The sequence below is a fragment of the Bos grunniens genome, chromosome 23 (genome assembly GCF_055505025.1).
Source record: "Bos grunniens cultivar Pamir isolate PY7600 chromosome 23, Bosgru_T2T1.0, whole genome shotgun sequence".
In the NCBI taxonomy this organism is placed as follows: Eukaryota; Metazoa; Chordata; class Mammalia; order Artiodactyla; family Bovidae; genus Bos; species Bos grunniens.
In genome coordinates this window covers 22,020,621-22,048,257 of record NC_141187.1, presented here as the reverse complement: position 1 = coordinate 22,048,257, position 27,637 = coordinate 22,020,621, and the positions used below count along the sequence as shown (strand labels likewise).

Here is a 27,637-nt window from a genome sequence, read left to right as displayed (position 1 = left end):
GAAAATAAAAATTTTCATTTTTATTTCTAAAATAACACCCAAAATCATTTTACATATGTACAGTGGTTTAAACAGACACACACACACACACATGCACACACAAATAATAATAACTACAAGAATTTTTTTTTCTGCTTCACAAATGAAGAAAGTAAGGTCCCAGGGGCAAAATTATTTTACTCAAGGTCTAAAACAGAGCAAAATAGCAAGCACATTGAAAAGTCCTCTTGAGAATTGCCTGGTGGTCCTGTGGTTAGGATTCCACAGTTTCACTGCTGAGGGCCCAGGTTCGAATCCTGGTCGGGGAACTAAGATCCCACAAGCTGCACAACCAGCTCCCCAAAAAAGTCCTCTTTATTATTATTATTATTGTCCCCTATCTTTAGGAAACCTAGCATGCTTTAACTGTCTCCAAAGTAAATAAAGTGTGTTTCCTGCCACCTCATTGCCCCCCCCACCCCCATGCCTATCCCAACCTGCCCCAAACCTGGATCCAGATCCTGACCTCCCAAAGGGCCAGGATCCATGCAGAGACATGGGAGGTTGAGCCAAGGAACCGCAGAGCAAGTCCTCGGGGGTGAAAGGGGATTAAGTCTTAATCTTGCCAACGCTGACCAAGAAGCTAGGCTTTTGCAGGTCACGGGTAGATCAAAGAGCTCATAAATCCATGTCCTTAAAGCCTAGTCACCAAATGCTCTCCTCAATTTTTCCTCGGCAAACCTTCTTACTGAGAGTTCAGGCGTCGTTTCTGGCAAGAAGAGAAAGTCTTCCAAAGAAACATGACTGTCCCTCTACATTCCAGCCTGCCTTCCAGCCTCCCGCAGGAGTTCAATTCTCCAGCCAGGACCCAGGACTTCCATGAAGCATGGGGCAGCCTAGGCAAAATGATTGACATGCTGGTTAAGTCAGAATAATAGCTGGCATGTATGGACAACTTGCCTCCCAGGTGGCTCAGTGGTGAAAAAAAAACTCTGCCTGCCAAGTCAGGAAACACAGGTTCGATCCCTGGGTCAGAAAGATTCCCCTGGACAATGAAATGCCACCCACTCCAGTATTCTTGCCTGGGAAATCCCATGGACAGAGGAGCCTGGCAGGCTATTCCATGGGGTCGCAAAAGAGGCGGATACAACAACTAAACAAAAAACAACAAAACCCGATAACTTAATTCGAACCAGGTATTAGTCTATGAATCTTGAGTATTTTGGCTCATTGAGTCCCGAAACCTGAGAGGTATGTACTATTATTAGCTTCATTTTACAGATGAGGAAGTGGAGACACTGAAACATTGAGCAATTTCTTCAAGGTCACACAGTAGGAAGGCTAAACTCCCAGCTTTATTTTTCTGTGCCTTTTGCCTTCTCCATGCCACTCCCACATGCCTAAATTTTCAAGGTCCCCCTCTCGTCCTTCTGCTAAGTAAGCTTGATCTCTAGAATGACTCAGTCCTCTGAATTTGCAACTTCCTAGGAAAACCTTGGTGCTTCTCTCCAGGTATCCTTCTATCCGTCCCGTTTCTCACTTGGAATAAAAAGTTTTTTTAAGTGAAGTTTAACCATGAATACGTGGAAGAGATTTCAGAAGAACGGAGGAGCCATCCTAGTGACTCTGAAATCACACTAGGTTAATAACAAGCTCTACTGGGTCTACTGGAGAAGGAAATGGCAACCCACTCCAGTGTTCTTGCCTGGAGAACCCCAGGAACCGGGGAACCTTGTGGGCTGCCGTCTATGGGGTCGCTAGGAGTCGGACACGACTGAGCGACTTCACTTTCACCTTTCACTTTCATGCATTGGAGAAGGAAATGGCAACCCACTCCACTGTTCTTGCCTGGAGAATCCCAGGAACGGGGGAGCCTGGTGGGCTGCCGTCTATGGGGTCGCACAGAGTCAGACACGACTGAAGCGACTTAGCAGCAGCAGCAGCAGCAGTCCGTATGAACAGCAGAGGGCGCTGTGCAGCGTTGGCCGCGTGTTAAAAATGCCCTTCCTTTTCCTCCCCTCAGAGAAGGCAATGGCACCCCACTCCAGTACTCTTGCCAGGAAAATCCCATGGACGGAGGAGCCTGGTGGGCTGCAGTCCATGGGGTCGCTAAGAGTCGGACACGACTGAGCGACTTCACTTTCACGTTCCTCCCCTGCTTCCCAGGACGGGTCCCCCAGTTGGGATGTGGGGAAAACATCCCGGTTTTCACACTGCTGCTGCCCTTCCGCAGTCCCCGGGCCTCTCCGAACACGTGTCCAGACCTTGTTCCTAATAACAGTCCCACCTGAGGTCCCTGGGGTATGTGGTGTTTCCAACAATGGAGGGCCCCGTACCTCACCTCCGGCCGCTTTTCTGACCCAAAACCCCTTTAGTCTAAGATTTTGTGTCCTGGTTTAAGATCTGAAAAACTGCCTTTGCGTTGTGATTAACCCCAGCCTCGACCACGATCCAGCCTTGTGCTCCCCAATTGCCTGTGTCTTGAGCTGTAATTCTGTTCTCAGCCCCCTGACGGGGGACCTGCTTTCTTCTGCTGAAAGACCTTCCCATGGCTGCCAGCCCTCCATTCTAGACTTGGGAGGATCCCTGGTCATGAACTTCCCATCCTATCCTCTGAGCCTGTTTTGGCTCCAGCGTGGTGCCAGCTGCTGCTTCTGAGCGCTTCTAATTCTTCCTGGGTCCAGATGTAAAAAGCAAAGAGACTGCAATTACCGGGAGAATTCAATAGGCCCAGGGTCACCCACAGAAGATGTGCTGAAAAAATGCAATCCTCATCCATCCCCCACTTCACAAGTTTAGAAATAGAGGTTGAAAGCTGAAGAATGAGGTGGTGAGCATTTCTCTGGGGCAAGTTGTTGGTGTGTTTCCACCTCCTTCCTCCATTTCCTCCTGATACTGGCCAAACACTGAGCACCTCTGATTCTCCTAAGTGGTACAGTCCCTGACTTTGTCTTCTACTGGTTGTCTCAGCTATTGATACAGTCAGCCAGATATGCTGAACTAGCTAAAGTGGAGACTTCATCTACACCTCTCTTCTCTAGAATGGTTAGAGATCGTATCCCCAGGTGGCCCAGCCTCCTCCACCCAAGATAGTCTAATACAGGGGTCCTCAACCTCTGACATCTAATGTCTGATGATCTAGGTGGAGCTGATATAATAACAATAGGGTTAGGGTTGAATCATCCTGAAACTATCACCACCCTCTGGTCCATAGAAAAAATGTCTTCCACAAAACCAGCCCCTGGTGCCAAAAAGACTGGGGACTGCTAGTCTAAGAAACTTCCCCAAACAAATCAAATTAGAACCTTGATGGAAAGATTGGGCTTCCCTGGTGGCTCGGTGGTAAAGAATCTGCTGCTAATGCAGGAGACGTGAGTTCAATCCCTGGTCCAGGAAGATTCCCCTGGAGAAGGACATGGCAACCCACCCCAGTATTCTTGCCTGGGACATCCCATGGACAGAGGACCCTGGTGGGCTACAGTCCTTGGGGTTGCAAAAGAGTCAGAAATGACTTACGACAACAATGGAAAGATTGGCTTTACTTGGTCATCTGAACTGCCTCTCCTTACTGACTAATCAAGAAATTCTAAAGCAATGTCCTACCAGGGAAGATTCCTATGGACTAGGAAAAGGACAGAAGTTGGGGGCATTAGCTCTTCAAAGTTCTACTGAATCCTCCCCTTTAAAGTTCTAAAATTAAAATTCAAACATGAAGGCGATTAACTAAGGGTAATACACCAGTGTTTTCCCCTTTGTTTTATAGCACCCGGTACATGCCAGTCAATGTATATGAAAGAGCCCCTTCCCTCTTCTGGGGACCACGTGCCAATGTCCACAGCAGCATGACAGCAGGTTTGCATAATCTCTAATCCAGGAGGGCCCTTAAAGTTTCTTCCAACTCAGAGAGTCTTTCATTCCATGAGATTGTTTCAACCCCTTCCTTTGCCCCATTGCTCAATAGATGGGTCATGATTCAGAAAGGAAAGGAATGTAAAAGAGGTTGTGCCTGCTGCTGGGTGATGTTTAAAAAAAAGTCTGAGACTCCTCGGTATCCATGCAGAAAGGCAAGACACCTCTCCAAGACAAAAGCACAGCAAGTTCCATAACCCTGCCCACATTCCGCTTTTACCTCTCTGGCTTCAGGCTGCCACTGTGTGACTTATCCTCCCCTGCACGACTGACTAATATTTGTTTCCCCCTGATCTCACCTGTGTAGAAATAAGTCTCAGAAAGTGCCTGTGAGTAGGCAGCTGATTTGTGCAACTCCACCCTCATCCCTTTAGGAATGATTCTGAACACCAGCTTCTTTAGGGAGAGACGTGCTTGTAGCTTTGTGATTCCAATCAATTAAGACTTCCTTCTCAACAATGGGGCTACTGCAAGTGTCAACACTCACTGAACAATGAAATTAAGGTGTGTGTAGTCACTGCAGAGGGCAACTGCAGCCAGGAAATTAAAAGACGCTTACCCCTTGGAAGGAAAGTTATGACCAACCTAGACAGCATATTAAAAAGCAGAGACATTACTTTGTCAACAAAAGTCCATCTAGCCAAGGCTATGGTTTTTCCAGTAGTCAAGTATGGATGTGAGACTTGAACTATAAAGAAAGCTGAGCACCAAAGAATTGATGCTTTTGAACTGTGGTGTTGGAGAAGACTCTTAAGAGTCCCTTGGACTGCAAGGAGGTCCAACCAGTCCATCCTAAAGGAGATCAGTCCTGGGTGTTCATTGGAAGGACTGATGTTGAAGCTGAAACTCCAATACTTTGGCCACCTGATGCAAAGAGCTGACTCATTTGAAAAGACCCTGATGCTGGGAAAGATTGAGGGCAGGAGGAGAAGGGGACGACAGAGGATGAGATGGATGGATGGCATCACCGACTCAATGGACATGGGTTTGGGTGGACTCCAGCAGTTGGTGGTGGACAGGAAGGCCTGGTGTGCTGCAGTTCATGGGGTCACAGAGAGTCGGACACAACTGAGCGACTGAACTGAACTGAAACATCAAGATGTATCCTGTATCAGAATGTGGATGATGACTGCATCCTCTCACTGAGGACAGAAAAAAAAAAAGATGTATTCTTAACATTTGATCAAGTAAACTGAGCTGACGTGGGTTTTAAAGATGTGTGTATTTTCATTTATGTGCTCGGCAATAAAGACATTTCCATTCTCTGAAAGATATCCCCAGTTCCCTTCCCGAAGCTTCTCCTTGATTTTTTAATACTCACGTCTTATCTTCAACGATTCATTAATTTAGATCCATAGGTTGGGCTTAACGATGCATTCTAAATAGGGGAAAAAATAACACTAATGTCAGTGAAGAATGGCATTGACTGGAATGCACATAGATTTATGTCTATACCTGACTGAAGATAAACATGTAACAATGGAAGCATGAAGTACCAGAGTTGACACAGCTACCCTGAATTAAATGATCATATTTCACTGAATCTCACATTGTAAGCAACATCATTATATTTTATGTCTGTGGAGGAAGGACATGAAAAAATAACTTGCCAATTAAGTCATGACATGTTGCTGATTGCCCAATGTGTTCCAATTTCAGAAATATTCAAAGGTGGATAAAAAATGCCTATCTTGGAATTGATGGTCTTTGGCACTAAAAGTCACTCTAAGTACTGCTGCTGCTGCTAAGTCACTTCAGTCGTGTCCGACTCTGTGTGACCCCATAGACGGCAGCCCACCAGACTTCCCCGTCCCTGGGATTCTCCAGGCAAGAACACTGGAGTGGGTTGCCATTTACTTCTCCAATGCATGAAAATGAAAAGTGAAAGTGAAGTCGCTCAGTCGTGTCTGACTCCTAGCGACCTCGTGGACTACAGCCTACCAGGCTCCTCCATCCATGGGATTTTCCAGGCAAGAGTATTGGAGTGGGGTGCCATTGCCTTCTCTGCACTCTAAGTACTAGCTGATTGTAAATTCTGATTCTGTGTGTCTCCAGAAAGTTTTTTATTTGTTTGTTTTAAAAGCAGCTCTTATTGAGAAACTGTTGATTGAGTAAATGACTTCTTTCTCATTAATATAACAATGGTGGCAATTTCAGCTGGTAGTTGATGAGACAGATAACTAGGTCAAAAGTCATCTTCAAGATCTTTAGATACACAGACACTGCAGTTCAAGGGAGTGTGGTTCACTGCAGAAGCCTGTGGCAGGAAGAATGCTAATTCTCATAAATTACTGGGTTGCTCTGGTCAAATCTCATAAGTACTCTGGGCCTTGGTTTCCTTACCTATGAAATGAAAAGGGGGTCTAGTATCTCATTTCTAACTCATGTCTTATTTCCAGCTGTGGCATTTTATGAATCTATGGTCTACGCGTTCACATCGTCTCTCTCTCAATGGTCCAAATGTATGTAATTGAAATACAACCAGTATGGAAACTTTGCTTTTTATCTTTTCTCGCCATGCCGCAGGGCTTGCAAGATCTTAATTCCCCAACCAGGGATCAAACCCAGGCCCGAGTGTGAAAGCATGGAGTCCCAACTACTGGGCCATCAGGGAATTCCCTGGAAACTTTTCTTGAGGGGTATGTTCCAGTGACCCTAAGCTCTAGCAGGATACTCCAAATTTGTTGATTGAAGAAATGAATGAATAAAGGTATGCCCTCATGATTCTGTTTGCTAACAAATCCCCAATATTGAGTATTTGTCTCTGCATGACTCTGCATGAGAACACCGACCTTCCAGTATTGAGACTGAAAGGGAGAGGCTTACCTCTGCTACCCTCGACTGCCCCTTCAGTGAAGACATCCTCATCCTCAAAGCATCTCGTATCTACAGAAGCAATGAGAGTGAAGAAATGACAACATCCTCAAGGTCTAGACCTGGGTCCTGAAACTTTGAGGCCAGCAACTCTGGCAGAAGCATCATCAGATGGTTCAACACCGTGCTTGGAAAATAATGAAACTTGGATAAAACTTGAGGTGTAATCATAACTAGATTTAGGATTAAGATTAAAATTCTGGTCATGGTTTCTATTTTTTTTCACCAGCTATGTTCAAATATAACCTCCAGTTGACTTGAGAAGGAGCAGGACAAAACAGAGTATGGTTCTTCCCTTTCCACCCCCCACCCCCTGCAGCTGATGCCTTGAATCACCCCACAAACTCAACTTTTCTCCACATTCTCTCTGATCAAGGCTGCTTCATCCTCCTGCTCCCCCCAACCACATGGAAAAAACATTTACAGTGAGTGACACAAATTCAAGTTACCTTGTGGTCCATAATGGTTCCAAACAGCAAGATGAAGAACCCCTGTGACAGAATTCAACAAAAGTATGAGGGACAGTTCTGCAGACCATAACCCAGAAGTTATTTTAACACTACTCTTCTAGATTCCTTCAAAGATAGTTATCATATATTAGAAACCTCAGTGTCTACGGATTCTCTTGCACTAATGAGTGTTTTCTTTGAATGGACCTCAAAAACAGAGGACAACCTTCAAGCTTGTGCATGAGAGTGATTGATATTTCTTGAATGGCTTCAAATGTAGGATAGTTTTCAAACTTATTAAATCTGTTTACATTTCTTCCCAGGTATTAAGGTGGTTGTTCTTACTCATGATGATAGTAACACATACATAAAATTTTGTCATTCAAAGTCACAATCAAGGAAGGTGTCATGGGAAAATGAAATGTATTCTAGTCTACTTTCAATGGAAAAGTCAAGAAACAGGCAGCTAGAGTCTCTAAAACTGGTGAAAGAAGTTACTGCAAAAAAAAAAAAGAGAGAGAGAAGTCTAAAGAAACCCATAAGACCAGGGTCTCTAAGTTTAAATTATCTGGTCACCTACAAAGTCAGAATAATTGCCAGTCAATCCTTTTAAGGAATGGGAGTTAGGAGTCTTGCAAGGAAAATCTGAATCCTGCCACAAGAGTGAAGGGAAGCCTGGTTTCTAAGGACAGTTTCATGGAGAAGAAACACTGATCAGAAAACTGAAAATGCTGAATTGTGAGTCACAGAGAACGCTTGTTTTAGAAAAATGGAATGTGTGTAACTAAAGGGAGTCTAGAAATTGTCTTTCCATCAAGAAAATAGAAAGAGAAATGATCTGAAAGAGAAATGCAGAACAAAATTTTCTGGGGTTTAATTAAATTGCAAAGTAAAAGTAGGATGAGATCAGTGGTAATGAGTATAACTTCAAGAGCAGGGGAGATTTATGTGAGTCCAAGAGCTTTTGATCCCCACTCCCAAAGAAAACCTTAAAAGGTTTCTCTTTAAAGCAATACAGAGGAAAGAATGAAATAAATGTTCTCCATAGTTATTAAGAAATTATGAGTAAGATGTATAATTGTACTGAGTTGGCATTACTTTGAAGTTGGCTTTATTATTTCACATTAGGTTTAGAAATAGACTAATAGTGATATGGAATACTTTGTTGCTTTGTTAAACAGTTATATTTAATTTAAAGCATTGGTCAAAATTTTTTTGAAGATATTTTTCTGAAAAGAAGCAGATAATAAATATTTCAGGCTTGCAGGCTTTACAGCCTCTGTTCCGACTATCTCACCTTTGCCCTGTAGCGCTAAAGCCACCATAGGCAAAATGTGTGTGTGTGAGGTGTATTTCAATAAAACTTTTTCAATAAAAAGATGTGTATATAAGCCCATGTGTAAGGTGTATTTCAATAAAACTATTTACAAACACAGGCAGCAGGCCACAGTTTGCCAGCTCCTGATTTAAAATATATTAAAAATATAAACCTTCTGAGATTTCCCTGGTGGCCCAGTGGCTAAGACTCCATACCATTAATGCAAGGGGTCTGGGTTTGATCCCTGGTCTGGGAACTAGATCCTACTTGCTGCGAGTAAGACCCAGAACTGCCAAATAAATAGATATATTTAAATAAATAAATAAATAAATATATATATATATATATATAAACTTCCTAAATTTTCTATTACTCATGGGTGCAGAAAGCAGCCTAATGACAGCTTCCTAAAAGTGGCTTAGTAGCCAAGATGAAGTGGAAGGACTTTTAGATGGATAATCTTATCAAAGCAAGCATGTTAAGCAAGAAAAGACGTTAGAGATCATTTTAGATCCATCTTTATTTTACAGAGGAGAAGTCTGAGGACCAGAGAAAGTGACATTGCTGGGATCCATTTCTGTGAATAACAAATGACATTTATTTTACAGAGAATAGCAGGGAAGGAGTATGAGAATCCCTGACCGATTAACATCCAAAGTGAGTGGCATGGACCATCTCTGCATGCTGTGAAAAATGACTATTATTTCATAGATTGCCTAGACTACTTGAGAAAGCATAAAAATTGTGCTTGTTTTGAGGCATAATATGTGCCTCACACATCCCTAACCAAAGACTAGTCCTCCATAAGTGAAGGTCAATGTCTTTTCACATTGAAACTTTAGAAAAGACAAAAGGAGATGCCTACCCAATCAGCCTGATCATCGAAATCCAACTGGACAATCAATAGACAGAGAGATGTCACAGATAAATGTCTCTAAGATATGAAAGGAAATGGAAGGAATATGTGGTGTTCTGTATTTTTAAACCATAGCCATATTTTGTTGTATAGCCAGAATACCAAATTATAAGGTAATAATATTTTGTAAATAAAAAGTAGCTAATAGTATCAATAGTATCAGTAAAATAAGTGTCTCTCCCAGAACTTACCTGGAAAGCATTGAGCAAGGCAAAGATTATGTGGAATATCAAGGAAGTGCCTTCTATGAGCGTAGCTATTCCAAAACCCCAGGTCAGTCCCAACAGTGGGGTGAGGATGGCGACATTTTTGCTGATCCTCAGGATTATGGCCACATCTTGAGACTTGGAACTGCCAATAGAGGGCCTCTGAGTGTTGATAGCCACAACCAATACCACAATAAGATTCACAGCCACAATGACCAAGGCTGGGACGGCAAAGGCTAAAAGGGCTTTGGTGTCATCCCAGTTAAGCCAACAGGCACCACGTCTCACATAGCCTTTCCCTGGCACTGTGATAGCCACAGTGGTGGCAGCAATAACTAATGGGCACCCATAGCCAATGGCAAAGCCAATGGCCATCATGCGGGACTTCATCATCCTCCGGAAAACAACCAGCAGTCCATAGATGATGAGCAGGGCTTTGAAGAGCATCCAGAAAAACAGACAGAGGTAGAAAAAGTGGCTAAAAAATGTCACCGCAACACACCAGTTGTAGTCCTGGGCCTTTTTGTTGAAGTTGGAGCCTAAGATGAACCACACATTGGCAGTCAAGAGCGACACAGCTATATTGACAATGCATACATGCCGCATGTATGATATGTCCGTCATGACCACCCGGGACCAGACGGTGGCTTCAATCATCAGGCAAAGAATCAAGCTAAGGATGGAGACGCTGAGCCCAATGCAGGTGATGTAGTCCAGGACTTTGTTGTCCACAGATATGGGGGACATGAGGATGGAAAAAGACACCATCACGTTGGTGTAGTTACACCGGCATTGCACTCTATTCTTGGTGTCCAACTTTGTTTCACAGACATTCTCATCCCACCTCCTTTTCCTGGAGTGCCAGCCAACACACTTGGCTCTGGCATTCTGGGATTTGTTGATCTTCTCAAAGGTGAATAAGATTTGCTCCAATTTTTCTGGTAAAATCACTGAAAGGACCAGTCCGTTTACCAGCCTGGGAAGACGGGTGTTTTCCAAGTGGGCTTCTTTCAGGACAGCCCCCAAGGTGGGAAAAGCTATGCCAACAGCTTGGGATGCATCTGGGGGCAGCTTCCACAGCTCTTGCCTGGGGATTTCTATGATTCCTAGGATACCCTCCACTGTGTTGTTCAAGCTCATGGAGAAACGGAGACTTCTCTCTGAGGTATTGTTGTTGATGGGGAACCCTTTCGTCTGAATGAAGAATTCATCCACAATGTGCTCAGGTTCATTTTGGATGTGGAGTTGCCTCGCAAACCAATTCACTGACTGCAACAAATCGGAGCTGACATTTTTGTCTGGAATGAAAGCCCAGTTTGGAATGACCGCTGGGTCGAGGATGTGGTTGGCCACCTTGCTGTAGCTCTGCAGTGGAGAAAAGTGGATACAATACTGGGGATGTACACGCTGCGGTACAAAGTTGATTTCTAAAACCTCAAGTTTCTAAAGATCAGACGATTTGATATTATTTGACATGTTTCTCTTCAAATTCACTGTTTATTAGAATCTCATACTAGTAGGACTTCGGAGAGAGGAAAAAAATTAGAAATGCTAAAAACGAAATATGGTAAAAAGCAATGAAATAAAATAAGATTGAGGGTTGACATATATACACTAATATGGATAAAATAGATAACTGATGATATTGATAACCTGCTGTATAGCACGAGAAACTCTACTTAATGTTCTGTGGTGACCTAAATAGGAAGGAAATCCAAAACAGAGGGGATATATGTATACTTGAAGCTGGTTCACTTTGCTGTACAGCAGAAATTAACACAGCACTGTCAAGCAACTATACCCCAATTTTTAAAAATCAATAAATATAAACTAAAAAAAATATATAAGATAAAATAAAATGAAATAAGCAAATAAGATGAAATGAAATGAGATGAACTACAGAGAAGGGTTGCCTGCTTTATTATACACCCCAGGCAGCATTTCCAACTTCAATTTGTATAACCCAGGTTTTCCATGAGATATTAATGACTGTTTAAGGAGGAAACAGTCCTATGGAAATCCAAGTACAGCACACCATATCCTTATCCTCCACCCCACCCTTGTGAAGAATGCCAAAGTTTATTAACACATTTAAAGCTCTAGAAAGTCCTGCTATAAGACCTACTTGGCTTCATTTACCCCAGAATTCCTGTATCTGCTGTACTACAGATCTCTCTTTTAAGAAATGAAACCTCTGCTAACATTTCTCAGTACAATTACATTTTACAAAAATAAAATTTGGGAAACTTTACAGTAGTCAAAGTCTTCCTCACAGGATCATTATGTGATAAGTTCCTTGAAAATATTCAGTCTGTACAAAAACCTGTATTAAAAATGTTCTTATTTCTTGAAAGCGGTTTCCCTGATAGCTCAGTTGATAAAGAATCTACCTGCAATGCTGGGGACCTCGGTTCGATTCCTGGGTCAAGAAGATCTGCTGGAGAAGGGATAGGCTCCCCACTCCAATATTCTTGGGCTTCCTTTGTGGCTCAACTGGTAAAGAATCCGCTTGCAATGTGGGAGACCTGGGTTTGATCCCTGGGTTGGGAAGATCCCCTGGAGAAGGGAAAGGCTATACCCACTCCAGTATTCTGGCCTAGAGAATTCCATGGACTGTATAGTCTATCGGGGTCACAAAGAGTTGGATGCGACTGAGTGACTTTCTTTCACTATTTCTTGAAAATGTCCATAAACTAGGATGAATCCACTCCCAAAACTGAAATGAGTTGTTATTCTGGTTATGATAGTTTTTACCCTGAAAACTATTTTGAAACTATTAAAGTACAAGATTTTGAAACAAAAAATTGTCAGATTTTTGAATGAAATTAACACAGAATACCTTCATTTTCTCTCGGGTGACATTATCAGACAAATCTGTTGAAATGTTTTTTAGTAACTCCACTATAAATGCAATGTTTCCGGATGTTGCTTCTGATGATTTCACAGCATTAATTATGCAGGCATAATCCAATGGGCAATTCTTTTGGATTCCTTGAGCTACACTCCTGATGGGCTCTGGGGTTTGGTAGTCAAGAATGTGCAGAGTTATAGACGGTGCTGCCACAGAGAGGCGTGATGCACTGTTTGAGTCCTGTTTGTAAAAAGATGGTTATTTCACTCAAAAATGATTAAGCACCCAACATGTCAAGGAGATCCAACCAGCCCATCCTAAAGGAAATCAGTCCTGAATATTCATTGGAAGGATTGATGCTGAAGCTGAAACTCCAATACTTTGGGCCACCTGATGTGAAGAACTGACTCATTTGAAAAGACCCTGATGCTAGGAAAGATTGAAGGCAGAAGAAGGAGATAACAGAGGATAAAGTTGTTGGATGGCATCACTGGCTCAATGAGCATGAGTTTGAGTGAACTCCAGGAGTTGGTGATGGACAGGGAGGCCTGGAGTGCTCCAGTCCTTGGGGTCGCAAAGAGTCAGACATGATTGAGCAACTGAACTGAACTGAAGTGACAGAGACTGTATTGATACTCCTATTCTAAAAACACTTGACATTTTAGGAGATGCAGAGATAAATGTGCTTCTACAGGGATGAAGGAGAGGCAGAAGGAAACAGTGGCTAAGTGAAAGGACACAACATAAAATATTTTAATTGAGAATTGTTTTATTCATTAGATTTTTATTCTTTCTGGGACACACACCTTGTCTTCCTTTGGTCAAGTGATTGAAAGTATGAGAAAAAGATATCAAAATGAATTTAACTGTAGACAAATTCAGTTGCTTAATTGATTAGCATAAGAGGTATGAAAATCCATTTTTAAAGCTAAAACTTTAATCTCTAAGTGTTTATCACTGTCTGAATGAATCTCAGATCTTTTTTTTTTTTTTGAGTAAAGATTTTGAGAAGGCAAAATAAAGTGGTTGAGAGTTTGGGTGAGGAAGGGATGATAAGAAACAAATTTGAACCCACTCTGCAGAATTCCTCAAGTCCAGATCTGAGACTTACTGTCATGCTGAACAGAAAACATTTAAAATGTTTCTTGTAGAATATGCAAATAAGATGCAAATATGCAAATACATCACCATAAAGAGTGTTTCCACAGAAAGGCTTGTACATGTTTCAGTTGATTTCTGCCACTTGTTTCCATTACAAATAAATCCTATTTCTCCATGAAAGTGCTGAGCACAGGGCTGGCTGCAGTTAGAAGAAGTGCTGCAAGGTCCATGGCATTTTTCTTAGAAGAGAGAGAGAGGCCTGATTAGCATTTCCACACTTTGACAAGGACACCTAACTCCTTCCTGGGGCTTGGGGGTTGCTTCCCAGAGGAGGCGACGGGTTCTCAGCCACCAACCACTAAGACCTGCCAGGCAGACTGTGATATCCAGCTGATATCCAAACAGAGTGAAGAACATGTGAAAAGGAGGGTCATTCATAAAAACTGATTCAGAGTGTTTGAGGGGAGAGTGGCAAGAGATGAGGGTGGGGAGGAAAGCAGGGTCAAGTCCTGAAAGACCCTGGATTCTGTGTTTATATGAGGGTTACCAGGAAACATGATTAGATTTGTGAAAGATAATTAATGATACATGGAGCAGGAGTTAGTAAACTTTTCTGTAAAGGACCAGGTAAATAGAGTTGCCAGATAAAATACAGGTTAAATGCCAGTTAAATGTTGGTTTTGTTTTCAGATACACTCAATTCTCATTATTTGCAGCAGTTACAATCTATAAAGTCACTGCCACAAACACTGAATTAGTGAATACGTAACCATCACTTCTAGGAGAAATACAAGATTAGGTTCCTATAAGCTTCTGCTCACAACATTTTCACCAACCAATCAATATATCACTATATAAGCTTGTTTTGTGTGTTTCCATTTAAAGACATCTTATTTAATATATGCTTTTGATTCACTGACATTGAACTCACAGCCAAGGGCACTGTAACTTGTGACAACACATTAACAAAGCTTATCTAGCACATATATTTTCCCCATCAGGCACATCACAACCCTCTTAGGCACACCATACATCACTTCGGAACTATATTTGGGAGCAATTTTAAACAGCAAAATCACCAACTAAAAACAAAACCACAAAACACGTGACACTACATAGACCACAAAAAACACTTGTTTATAGTAGGAAGGTCAAGTGCCACCTCGTTCAACTGAGAACATGCACCTTGGCTGGCCATTTTTCTGTTATTCTGTGCATGTCTGTTAATAATTCAGAGAGCACTGTGAGTGCTGATTTGGAGAAGATGCAAACACAGAATCCACGAATAAAGAGAACTGACTAAAAATGTTCAGTAAAACAGTGGATAATTTTTCATTTATGTATAACCCATGAAATATCACTCATGGCTTATCTGAAATTTAAATTTCACCAGACATTCTATGTTTTTGCTAAATACAACAAAGCTGGCCAGAGAGTAAACATTTCAGCTTTGAGGGCCATATGGTCTCTGTCACAAATACTCAGCTCTGCTTAGTAGCATAAAAGCAATCAAAGACCATGTGTGAATGAGTGAGCATGGCTGGGTTTCAATAAAACTTTATTCAAAAAAACTGGCAGCAGCCTAATTTGGCCCATGAGGAGAGTGGATTAACTTGATAAAGCTGCTGAAGTATTCCCAGGAAGAATTGCCTTCAGATAGCAGCAGGGCAGTAGGAAGAAGTAGATGATACTGAGAACTCTCAAGGTATTGAAATAAATACAAACTGAAGTGCCCTATTGGCTGTGAGCCAAAGAATATTGATGACAAATATTTATTACTCAGACAGGAGAATAGAAGCAGGTTGTTTTGCATCTTTCTTTGACATCCACCCAAGTGTATCTATTGTTGCAATTTATTTAAGCCAAGTGCATTTCAATTCCCTCATTCATATAGTTTGGAGGTAATGCCATATTCTTGTTACAAACATTGAATGAGACAGCATCTTGTACAGCACTTGGATCAGTGTTGTCGTAAATGTTCAATGCATATTAGATACATTTCTCTCCTCTTTCCTTTCTTAGCTCCAAATCTGTATAGATTTGTATTTGCCCCCAGAAATATACTTGGCCATGACGGTGCAGATCCCAGTAATCTATGTGGATGAGAACCACAGGATTTCACTATCTTACTTCTCATGATGATTCCACAGTTTGTCTCTCACTTCTCCAGAGTAACCAGTCTTGCCAGTTCCATTCAGTTCAGTCACTCAGTCATGTCCAACTCTTTGCAACCCCATGGACTGCAGCACGCCAGGCTTCCCTGTCCATCACCAACCCCTGGAGCTTGCTCAAATTCATGTCCATTGAGTTGATGATGCCATCCAACCATCTCATCCTCTGTCAATCTCACCAACATGATACCTATTACATCACTGAATAGATCGCTCAGCCTCAGAGTGCTACATGCTTTTAAGAACCTTGAAAGTATCTCTGAATGAAGGAATGAATGATCCTGTCCTCTTCACTCTTCTGCCTCTTGTTAGCTCATTAGTTCAGATTTCCCTTTTGAGTTTTAAAAGGGATTCTCGTCTACTATTCTTGGAAAAGGTAATGGCACCCCACTCCAGTACTCTTGCCTGGAAAATCCCATGGATGGAGGAGCCTTGTAGTCTGCAGTCCATGGGGTCGCTAAGAGTCGGACATGACTGAGCGACTTCACTTTCACTTTTCACTTTCATGCATTGGAGAAGGTAATGGCAACCGACTCCAGTGTTCTTGCCTGGAGAATCCCAGGGACAGGAAGCCTGGTGGGCTGCCGTCTATGGGGTCACACAGAGTCAGACACGACTGAAGCAGTTTAGCAGCAGCAGCAGCTCATCTACTATTCTAGAACATGTATGAATATCTGCCAACTTGCTTCATTGATTATGCCGTGGGTAATAGTATAATTGCAAGAAAATCTACTGATGGTGTTTAACATTTAGAACTTATTTGAGATTGTTATTCTGTGTGAAAACTTGTGGTCTGGGGATTGATCCGCAATATCCATGCCCTTCCTTTATTCTGCCCAGTCTTCAAATGGAAGAAGACTGTTCTGTAGCTACATACCTTGAGTTCTTCCAGTCTTGGGTTTTCTTTCAGGACCCTGAAGTTTATCTCCATCCTGTAAAACATAAATTCTCAAAGGTTTTCTTTACAGTGGGACTCTTCTCTCTCATCTCAACTTAGAGACTCCATGTGAATATGAAGAGAAAATGTGTTCAGGACTAGAAAGAAAATGGCATCTGATATTGCAGGAATTTGCTGAAGGGATGTGAGCCCTGGCAGAGAACATGCTGCCCCGAGTGAAGGCTAGAAACTGGGTGTGGTCACATAGGCTCTGAAGGTCAGGGGATTGGGTACATCTGTTGGAAAGCTTAAGGACCCATGGAGAGCACAGTGGCGACAATTAGAGCACTAAACTGTTCTCTGCTTATATTAACTGTAGCTATGATAGGGAACTAATATGGTCCACACGATACACAGATAAAGAAGTGAGAAGATACTAGGAATGAGTGCTAGGTTGCAATAATAGAATCTTTTTGTAGCTATGTTGCTGTTGTTAGTTGCTAAGGGTATCCGACTCCTTTGCAACCCCATGAACTGTAACCTGCCAGGCTCCTCTGTCCATGGGATCTCCTAGGCAAGGATACTGGAATGGGTTGCTGTTTCTTTCTCCAAGGGGACCTTCTTGACCCAGGGATCAAACCCGTAGTTCAGTGGTTAAGAATCCACCTGCCAATGCAGAAGATATGGGTTCAATCCCTGGGTTGAGAAGATTCCCTGGAGAAGGAAATGGCAACCCACTCTAGTATTCTTGCCTTGGAAATCCCACGAACAGAGGAGCCTGGGGGGTTACAACCCATGGGGTCACAAAAGGGTCAGACACAACTTCCTGACTAAGCATCTTGTAGCTATAAAGGACTGTAAAAATCTAAAAGAGGAAAAGACACTCTTCGTGTTATGGTAAGGAAATTAAGACCCAGAGAACTGAAGCAACTTGTGCGGCTAACAGATAAACTTAAGGTTTGAACCTAAATGGCTTGACTGCCAAGTTAGTGCTTCTGCCTCTCAAGAGTTGCCTGTCTACATACTCCATGGCTTGCAAAGTGGTTTTTCTACTAGACTGTCGCACCCTGTGACAACAATACTGTACTGTCACAAGCTCCAGCCAACTCTCAACTTTTCATTGTCCCTTCCTTTCTTTAGAAAGTTGCCATCAGAAAGGGTAACATTGTAATCATTTGAAAATTTCTTTGAAATGACATGTTATTTATTATAAATTAATCGTCTCAGAGACCTGATTGATTTCTCTTGGGACCACATAAGAATTAATCAAACTTACTTTTGCACGGATATGGAATCTACTCTGAGAATATTCTGTGGCCAAAATTAATATTAAACAGCAAATCGTGGTTGCCTGGGACTTCATTTTCACACACGAAGATCTTCACCTGCAATAGACAAGGGTGGATCAAGCTGAAGATGACAATACCACATAACTAAACTAATATTTAGTCAGCTAACCAACCACTGAGTTCGCAGCAAATGTAAATTTCCTTATGCTCCAATGGAGATACACGCACTCTGATCCATTTAGGCTCCCGAGGCAAACTGTGACCAGGAAGCAGACAAAACTCAAGGATCTTGGATCAAAGCCTTCCTAGTTGGAGTCAAGACTAAGAGGGACTTTCATGACGCCACTGTGCCCTCTGCCGAGATGACGATCCACAGGCACTTACAGGAAGGCTTCCAAGTTGTCTTCTAGTTTAAAATTGTCTTTGAGCTCCTAACCAATGAACACAGGGAAAGTATGTTTTGACTTATACCATCATCTTGTAGAACAAGTCTGAGCAGGGGAAAGGGAACGTGACAGAATGACAGGCAAAGTCAGTAATGGATTTGCATAGGTGTTGAAACAGAACTGTGGAATTCACAGTCTTATAGTGTGGGCAGAAAGAAGTTTTCACGTATGCAACCAATCGGTGGATGGGCACAGAAGGCAGTTTTCAGTATCAATATTATTTAGGATAGATTTTTAACTGATCCTCACAAAGAGAAGTAACAGAAGTACCAGTATGAGTTGTCTTAAAATAACTGTTTTACATATAATTCTCCTGTAGCTTTCAAGATGATGCTTTTGAACTGTGGTGCTGGAGAAGACTCTTAAGAGTCCCTTGGACTGCAAGGAGATCAAGCAGTCAATCCTAAAGGAAATCAGTCCTGAATATTCGTTGGAAGGACTAATGTTGAAGCTGAAACTCCAATACTTTGGCCACCTGATGCGAAGAACTGACTCATTAGAAAAGACTCCAATGCTGGGAAAGATTGAAGGCAGGAGGCGAAGGGGGACAACAGAGATGGTTGGATGACATCACCAACTTGATGGACATGAATTTGAGCAAACTCTGTGAGTTGGTGATGGACAGGGAAGCCTGGTGTGCTGCAGTCCACGGGGTCACAAAGAGTCTGACATGACTGAGCGACTGAACTGAACTGAACTGAACTGAGCTTTCAAGAATTTTTTACCATAACGCAATAATAAACAGATCTCACATTGTGACTCAGTGTGTACTGACAAAAATATGTGTGTATAAAGCTATCTCTATATAAACATTTGAAAATAAATGATTTTTAGATTTTAAAAACTTTTATGTTAAAATACAATTCTTCCTATCTGCAAGCAAGACATTCTGATAGTCACAATTTTTGTCTTGTATCCCACTTTATTCTATCTGACATTCTCTCAAAAATTGGTTGCTACCCACTTAATTGAATTCACAAACCTCTAATGGATGGAAACTGCAATCTGCAAAACAGAAATATAGACTATAAGATTCATTTTCCTTGTCAAGTCAGATTGGTCATGTTGATCCTTTCTCTTTGCTATTCCTCACAATCTGATCACAATCTCCTTCCCCAGGTACACTTCTCAGGGAGAAAAGATATCTACATTCAGAACCAAAGAATAGGACTGATGGGTGAGTGTGATTTTCCTCTATCTGGAGAGCATTGTTTGAAATGCACAGTTAAATGATCAAAGTCAAGCCAAAGGGAGGCATTTATAAATAGTAATGCCTGCTATCTAAGGCTTCAGGTGAGAGGCCACTCTTATTCTTCATTATTTTCATTATAGGAATCCTGCTTAAAGTTAATCTTGCTGGAAGAAAGTCAAGGGTTTGGCATAGTGATGTGATGTGATTTATGGAACCCAAAAATATTCCCCAACCAATGCTAGGGCCTCCAAGGCCACAGTTCCAAAAAATGTTCAAGGAATAGACAGCCCAAAAGCCATGGCATTTTCTGTAGATCATTATGCTCTTTGTGGAAGACTATGAAATGATACATTTTATGTATTCATATAAACTAAGAAAAATTTTACTGGCATAAATATTTATGCAATATGAAATCATAAGCATACACATAAGGAGCACAAATTTTGAACTAAGCATTCTTGGTTAGTTTGAGGTTAATTTACTACATAATCATTCATGTTATCATTGTCTGGTATGTGCAACCCAGATACCACTTGGTAGGATAATTATATGGTAAATTTCCTTCAGTTACTACACATGCTAGGAGATACTGTTTAATGATATTACTCAAGAGAAGTCCTAGCATTCTCACTTGTGTCCAGTTTGACAATGGGGATGAGTCAGATGGATAGATGTTTTTAGGTTAGTTCCAACTGGGTTGTTTCTCTTCTCACCAGAAGGAGTTAGATGGAATCCCTCCCATCAGAATTCAGATGTTGGCTGACGCCAAAAGCCAGAGTGCTCTGCAGAGCAGTGGGGAAAGCTTAAGACCCCTGAGAATGAGGAATTAAAAAATAATAAGCACTGCCAGCATAATCCATAATCAGAGGTTGATATTGTACAGAAAAGAATGGAAGAAACACGTTCTCTTAATCGTTGGTAAAGACTTGATGGGGGCGTCTCTGCTGGCTCAGACAGTGAATAATCTGCCTGCAACACAGGAGACCTGGGTTTGATCCCTGGGTTGGGAAGATCCCCTGGAGAAGGGACTAGCAACCCACTGCAGTACTCTTGCCTGGAGAATTCCATGGACAGAGGAAGCAGGCGGGCTACATTTGTCCATGGGGTTGCAAAAAGTCAGATATGACTGAGCGACTAACACACGCAAAACCTTGATAACTAGAACAAACTTTGAGTTTGTGTAATACCAAGCTGAAAAATTTCTGGAAGTACAAATAAAATGCCTCTCCAAGGCCTAGCTCAATGTCTACATATAGTAAGATTCTCTTTGAGGTTTTAACACTCATATCTTATCCTCAGTGATTCATTAATTTAAATCCATTGGTTGGGCTTAATGATGCCTTCTAAAAGGGAAAAAAAAACAGTGAAGACAATATGAGAAATGACATGGACCAAAATGCACATATATTTATATTCATGTCCATGCCTGACTAGAGATAAACATGTAAAGATGGAAACAAGAAAGTACCCAAATTGACATTGCTACACTGAATTAAATTATCGTGTTTCATTGACTCCAACATTGTAAGCAACATCATTATTTTCATGTCCACTAAGACAGGAAAAGAAAAAAAGCTTGCCTATTAAACTATGACATGCCACTGACTGTACAATATATTCCAATTTCAGAAATGTTGAAAGGTTAGAAAAAAAATGCCTATCTTAGAACTGATGAATTATGGCACTATAAGAGGGGCTTCCCAGATGGTTCAGGGGCAAAAAAAAAAAAAAAAAAATGCCTGCAGGAGCTGCAGGAGACTTGGGTTCAACTCTTGCGTCAGGAAGATTCCCTGAAGTAGGAAACAGTAACCCACTCAGATATTCTTGTCAATATAATCCCATGGACAGAGGAGCCTGGCGGGCTACAGTCCATGAGGTCTCAAAGAGTCAGATATGACTGAGCTCTCACATACGCAGCACTAAAAGTCTCACTCAGTACTAGCTGACCATAAATTCTGATGCTGTGTGTGTCCAGAAAGCTTTTTATTTGTTTCTAAGGAAGCAGCTCTTCTTGAGAAACTTGGTTGAGTAAATGATTTCTTTCTAATGAATATAATAATGATGGCAATTTCAGTTTTTACTTAAAAAGATAGACAGCTAGGTCAAAACTCATCCTCAAGCTCTGTAAATACCCAGACACTTCAATTCAAGGGAGTGTGATTTTCACTGAAAAAGCCCGAAGCTAGGAGACTCCTAATTCTCATGAATTGCTGGATGGCTTTGGGCAAATCTCACAAATGTTCCATGCCTTGGTTTCCTTACCTTTGAAACGACACGGTTGGACTAGAATCTCATTTCTAACTCATGTCTTATTAGAAAAATCTAGCATTTTTTTTTTAATTTAAGGTTCTTGGGTTCACGTTTTTTCATCTCAATGGTCCAAATCTCAAGTTGAAATGCAACCAATATGGAAAATTCTTTTGAGGGGTATATTTATATAATTTAATTCCTGAAAACATAACAGTCAACTCTCTTGAGGCAGCACAAGCCAGCTCCAGCCCAGTAGTAGACTGGCACTGCAATCATGTATATTTATCATGGGATGGATGCATATTATCCACCATCAGTTGGGCAACAATTTGTCCCAGGCATCAAAAGGTAAAGAGAAAAAGGATGGAAGAAAAACAACACTGAGGACTTTTATATACGTAAGCTGATGCTAAGTCACTTCAGTCGTGTCTGACTCTGTGCGACCCCATAGACAGCAGCCCACCAGGCTCCCCTGTCCCTGGGATTCTCCAGGCAAGAACACTGGAGTGGGGTGCCATTTCCTTCTCCAATGCATGAAAGTGAAAAGTGAAAGGGAAGTCGCTCAGTCGTGTCCGACTCTTAGCGACCCCAAGGACTGCAGCCTACCAGCCTCCTCTGCCCATGAGATTTTCCAGGCAAGAATACTTAAATGTTCTACAAATTCAGGAAATCTCTCTGCTTTGCTCTTAGTAGGCAAACAATACAGAATTTGGTGTCTAATGGATTTTGCCAAAGCATTCTGGTCTCATAGAAGAGCAGGGGGGTCCATGGTCAAGTCCATTTGGGAAACACTGCATTCCACCACCACCACCACCCACCCCACACACACACAGGCTTTCATATAGCAAAGTCCCAAGAGTTCTTGAAGTGATAAGACTGTCACCCAGCTTTTACCAAATTTACTCCATCATCAAAAGTGCCTTGGGTGCATGGAAAGCTGCTATCCAAAGACAGTATGCTATTTGGGAACACATTAATCTCCCCAGATTTGGGCTTCCCATGCCTTTGTCAGACCCCTACCCCATGCTACCCCCAGGGACTTCCCTGGTGGCTCAGATGTTAAGGGGGCTGCCTGTAACGCGGGAGACCCTGGTTCAATCCCTGGGTCAGGAAGATCCCGTGGAGAAGGAAATGGCAACCCACTCCAGTATTCTTGCCTGGAAAATCCAATGGATGGAGGAGCGTGGCAAGCTACAGTCTGTGGGGTCACAAAGAATCTGACAGGACTGAATTACTTCACTTCACCCCATGCTAGTCCTGTGCTAATTCCTTTAATTCACTCAAATTGTGATGCAGAGTAGCCCAGCAGAGGGTGATAGTCCTGGTGTTAGCACATCCTGAAAGAAGGAGGCAGTGTAGTGGTCATCTTTAGTCCATGAAATAAGCCAGAATTATCCTGAAACTAGAGATGATGCTTGGCGTAGAGAGGGAAGGGAGGCAGGCACACATACATGGCGGTCAGAAGTTTGGGATGACCACAAGGGAGGGCAAGAGAGCCTCAGAAATGGAGAATAAAAAAGAGGAAAAGAAAGATGCAAAAGAACTCTCACCAGAGGCCATCTGCGGTAATTAGGTAAATAAATAGCTATCTGATTTACAAAGAAACTCCCTCCAGCTTCTATACTAGTCACCCAATAAAGGCAACTCCACACTTTGTCCCAAAGTATCCAGAAGGAGATTTATCTCAGAGATAAAAGCAACGATCAGGGGACCCTGGTGGGCCAGTGTTAGAACCTCACCTTCCAGGGCAGGGTGTGCTGGTTTGATCCCTAACCGGGGATCTAAAATCCCACAAGCCTCTCAGGCAAAAAAACAAACAAAAAACGGAAACGGCATTGTAACAAATTCAGTAAAGACTTTAAAAATGGTCCACATCAAAAAAACTCTTGAAAAAATAAAATTAAAAAAAATAAAAGCAACAAGCAATCTGGAATGGCAGCTTCTCAGGAACTAGAAAATTTCCAATTACTCCTCCTTATTCCCGCAACCCAACTCTCTGTGCATCCTCATAGAGGTGTGAATCACCTCCTTTTGCTTTTCACTTAATAAGAAGCAGCAGTTCTAGGCGGCTGAATGGAAGCCAGGCTCCCTGCTCTGACATGGTGATTACTTCGGAGAGAGAGAGAATATAGTGTTTGCAGCCTTCAGAGGCTTAAAGGAAAATGCAGCTGCACTCAAAAGTCCCAGAGGGACTGCATCTCAGGATTTAACTTGCTAGAGAATTCACAGCCATAGGCACCTCGCACACCATTCACTGCCTGTGCTCTGAGCCCTAAGGACATGGGATCAGCACAGCACTGGGCTTAATGCCTTTAGCCCCAGAACCCTAGAGAAAGTAGACTGCACCTTGTGGGAAACTCAGGTTATCATTACTTAGGAGGTAAACATAGAAGGGCATTTCTCCGTCCCCAGCATCCAGCAGAGCATAAGGTGTATAATAACCTCAGTAAATATTTGTTGGAGAAATGAATAAAGGAGTGAATAATGCCAGCTTCTGATGTTTTTGTTTTAAAGTCACAAGATCATTCTCCCCAGGTGGAAGGGAGGTCCAAGAAGGAGGGGATATATGCATGCATATGGCCGATTCAATTCATTGTACAGCAGAAACTAGCACAACACTGTCAAGCAATTATATACATTCAGTTGCTCAGTCATGCCTGGCTCTTTTCGACCCATTGGACTGTATCTCTCCAGGCTCCTCTGTCCATGGGACTTTCCAGGCAAGAATACTGGAGTAGGTTGCCATTTCCCTCTCCACAGGATCTTCCTGACCCAAGGGTAGAACCCTCGTGTCCTGAGTCTCCTGCGTTGCAGGCAAATTCTTTACCTGTTGAGCCATTGTTCAAGCCTGCTAAAGCAATTACACTCCAATAAAAATAAAGCAATTCAATGATTAATTAAAAAATAAAATCACAAGATAACTTTCCTATCTTAGGGGAACAGATGAGCATATTTGCAATGCTAGATAAACTTCAGTTCAGTTCAGTCGCTCAGTCGTGTCTGACTCTTTGCGACCTCGTGGACTGCAGCATGCCAAGCTTCCCTTGGATAAACTTGGAACCTGGTAATGTAAGTTGAAATGCACCCAGTCTAATGGACCTCCTCTTTGCTATACTACGTGGAGACTTATGTAAAAAAAGGTTTTGAGGTCTCATCTAGTTTCAGTAGGAAACTATGGGCTGCCAGATTAGTGATGTCTTCCACAAGCATGACAGTGCAAGTGTCTTTCCACACTGTTGCCACAAAGTCGGGAATCACAAAATACTGTTTCCCTGGACGGACCTAGAAGATGCTGGCTAGGTTTAAACACCATCTTCTAACTGTCCCATCTTCCCTGAACCTGGAACTGAGTTTCTGAATGCGTTGGAATTCAAAAATACAGTCAGCCTTCGTGGGTCCTGGAACTGTTTCTGATACTCGATGTTAGATGGTGTTGGAGCAGGTGACTCACACAGGCTCAGGCGCTCCCCGCCTGTCTGAACATGCTGAGCTAGGGCTGGCATCAGGACTTGCCAAGAAAATAATAGGAAGTGCAACCTGGGAACTGTAAGCACAGTCAGGCGGGGAGGAATGCAAGGAAATGTGTGATCTCTCAAACCTCTTCATACAAAACGCTCGGAGGTGAGCTGCCTGAGAATGTTTGTAAACTCCCTGGAAACTTTCCCAAAGCGTTGCGCTCCACTGAACTTCACCCCAAGGTGAGAGGAACAGAAAATTCATTTTCAAACCTTCTAGATGGCACCTCACTGCATACTCAGCCAATCCCACTGGTGGGAAGGATCAATTCAGAAAGGGTGAGTTCAGTGACCCACATTTTGTTGTGTGTGTGTGTGTGTGTTGCTCCCCTCAGCTTAATCTCCTGTCTATCCCACTAGTGTAATTAAGACTCTGATTATTTAGCCAGATGGCAAGTTGTTTGTGTGTTTCTTGGCCTCGATAATAGAATATATTCAGTCTCTCTTACGGGTTCTCCCTTGCCATGGATGAGTTGATTCATACAGAGCCTTGAGGGAAGAAAAATATATGAAAGATTTGCTAGTAGAAACATCTCATCCGATATTTGGCAAAACTAATACAATATTGTAAAGTTTAAAAATAAAATAAAATTAAAAAAATAAATAAATAAAAGACAAAAAAAAAAAAGAAAGAAACATCTCATCCTAGATTATTTTAGATGGTGTCCAGCCCAGGCCTTTGTAGTTTAGCATCTTCTCTGAAAATTGCAGTCTGGATTCAAATTCTGATAAGTCTGAGTAATCACATCATCTCAGAATTGGAAAGCTTCCAGCATCTCACCAACTATCTTGATACTTACATGATGTTAAAGAAATTGATAAGACAGGCAATTTCCCTGCTTCATGAAGAAAGTTCCCTGGAGGGTTGACACTTAAGGGAAAAAAAATAGCATCTTAAGATGCACACTTTAGAGGTTCCAGAATTGTCCTCAAAGTATAAGGTATACCGTCAAATGACATAGTATTGGCCACAAAATGAGGGTGAGATGCCTTTGCAAAAAGGTTTCAGCAGTTCAGTGGAGGAAATGTTTCCCGTTTAAGGGCAGCTTTGTCAGTCCCACTAAAAGAAGAAGCTACTAAAGCATGCTTCATTTAAAAAAAAAAAAAAGAAGAAGAAAGAAAGAAAACATCTAGCTTTACACTCAGCCTAAATAAGGGAATTGAAAGCTAGTTTTCTCATCCAATTATCAAGCAAGGGAGACTATTGGAAAACAGAGGATTTAATTGCCATTTTCAGCCCTAGGAGTGAGCAATTTAGAGCAAATGACAAATGACTTTTTAAAAAGAAACCAATGCAAAAGAGACTGAGGAAATACTCCAGACCTGAGTTAGCCAATCTCTAAGTAATGAGAGGGAAGTTTCCTGCAGAGTCAAGCATTCCAGAAAATACCATCATAAATCACACATCTTCCCCACACTGGGATACGTCTAACGACAATCCTGTCTTCAGCAGGAAAAGGTGCTAGTGTGGCGTGTGTACTCACGGCATCCAGGAAATCCCGCAGCCCAGCAGGGGGTCGGCGCTAGGCTTCCCCCCAGGGTGCCCCACCATCACTGTGTCCGCCCTGGCACCCCCCACGATGTCAGCGGCTGTGATCTGCCTTCTCCATGTTTGAAAGGAGGCCGAGGAGGCCCTGGTGCTCACTAGCCTCGGTGAGAAGCCGATGTGAGAACTGTGAACCTGCCCTGGGTTTCGAGGCTTGTGTAAGTCTGTGATTCACTCCTCAGTGGGTCGGTCAAACACGCCTAAGAGAAATTACAGGTTCCTCTCGTCTGAAACAAATCCATTAAAATGAGTCAGTTGTTTGTCCTTTCTTTCCTCCTCTTTAGCTCAGATAATCACATGAGACTGTTGCATCTACTGCACTGGGGTGATGAGAACTCAGACAGGCGGGTGGTAAACGCAGGATTGTGCCCCTGTTGTTGTTGATGTTAAATTGTTAAAAGGAGATCCCATTTTTGCCTGTACTGACCTTAAACTTGGAGAACACTGGTTAAGACATGATCCAATCCCTGCCTTAACACCAAAAATATCTTTGGTTTATTTTTTAATGACTCGTCCAAGGAGTTCTTACTGAACCTCTTCCTTGGTGCACAGCCATGGGGAATTCAGATGGAGAATTTTGCCTGTGGGAAACTTCCCTTGGTCTGACTTGGGACAGGGTGGCCAGGTGGATTGTCCTTGTCACCCCCAAATGGTCCCACACCTCCCAATTCTAGCCCCTCCCATTAATCTACCTTCCTGGCTCCTCCATATGACTGCTGCAAACTTTCATTTGACTATTACCAGGGGA

General features: G+C 42.2%; 1 protein-coding gene across 3 annotated transcripts; it reads right to left on the bottom strand.

Annotated features, from left to right (window-relative positions):
- Window positions 1–27,018, bottom strand: LOC147346917 (adhesion G protein-coupled receptor F4-like). 3 transcript variants are annotated; one of them, XM_086372045.1, is made up of 11 exons: window positions 26,828–26,966; window positions 18,169–18,371; window positions 17,928–18,036; window positions 16,652–16,706; window positions 13,691–13,842; window positions 12,491–12,742; window positions 9,637–11,016; window positions 7,212–7,253; window positions 6,715–6,774; window positions 5,210–5,266; window positions 1–875 (listed from the first exon to the last, which is right to left on the bottom strand). In XM_086372045.1, the coding sequence occupies exons 3-10, from the start codon at window positions 18,012–18,014 to the stop codon at window positions 5,219–5,221; spliced, it is 2,076 nt and encodes a 691-aa protein (XP_086228171.1). In that variant the 5' UTR covers window positions 18,015–18,036; window positions 18,169–18,371; window positions 26,828–26,966; the 3' UTR covers window positions 1–875; window positions 5,210–5,218. The 3 variants fall into 3 exon arrangements, with proteins under 3 accessions (XP_086228171.1, XP_086228169.1, XP_086228172.1); XM_086372043.1 differs by lacking the exon at window positions 18,169–18,371 and having other exon boundaries at window positions 26,828–27,018; XM_086372046.1 differs by lacking the exons at window positions 1–875; window positions 18,169–18,371 and adding an exon at window positions 4,909–5,030 and having other exon boundaries at window positions 26,828–26,964.
- Window positions 27,019–27,637: the final 619 nt, after the last annotated feature.

Coding starts and splice junctions, on each gene's coding strand:
- LOC147346917 (XM_086372043.1), bottom strand. CDS start 18,014: ATGAAGTCCCAGGCAACCACGATTTGCTGTTTAATATTAATTTTGGCC. Junction 11,017..12,490: donor TCACCCGAGAGAAAATGAAG/GTATTCTGTGTT, acceptor TCTCCACTGCAG/AGCTACAGCAAGGTGGCCAA. Junction 7,254..9,636: donor CCTTGCTCAATGCTTTCCAG/GTAAGTTCTGGG, acceptor ATTCTGTCACAG/GGGTTCTTCATCTTGCTGTT.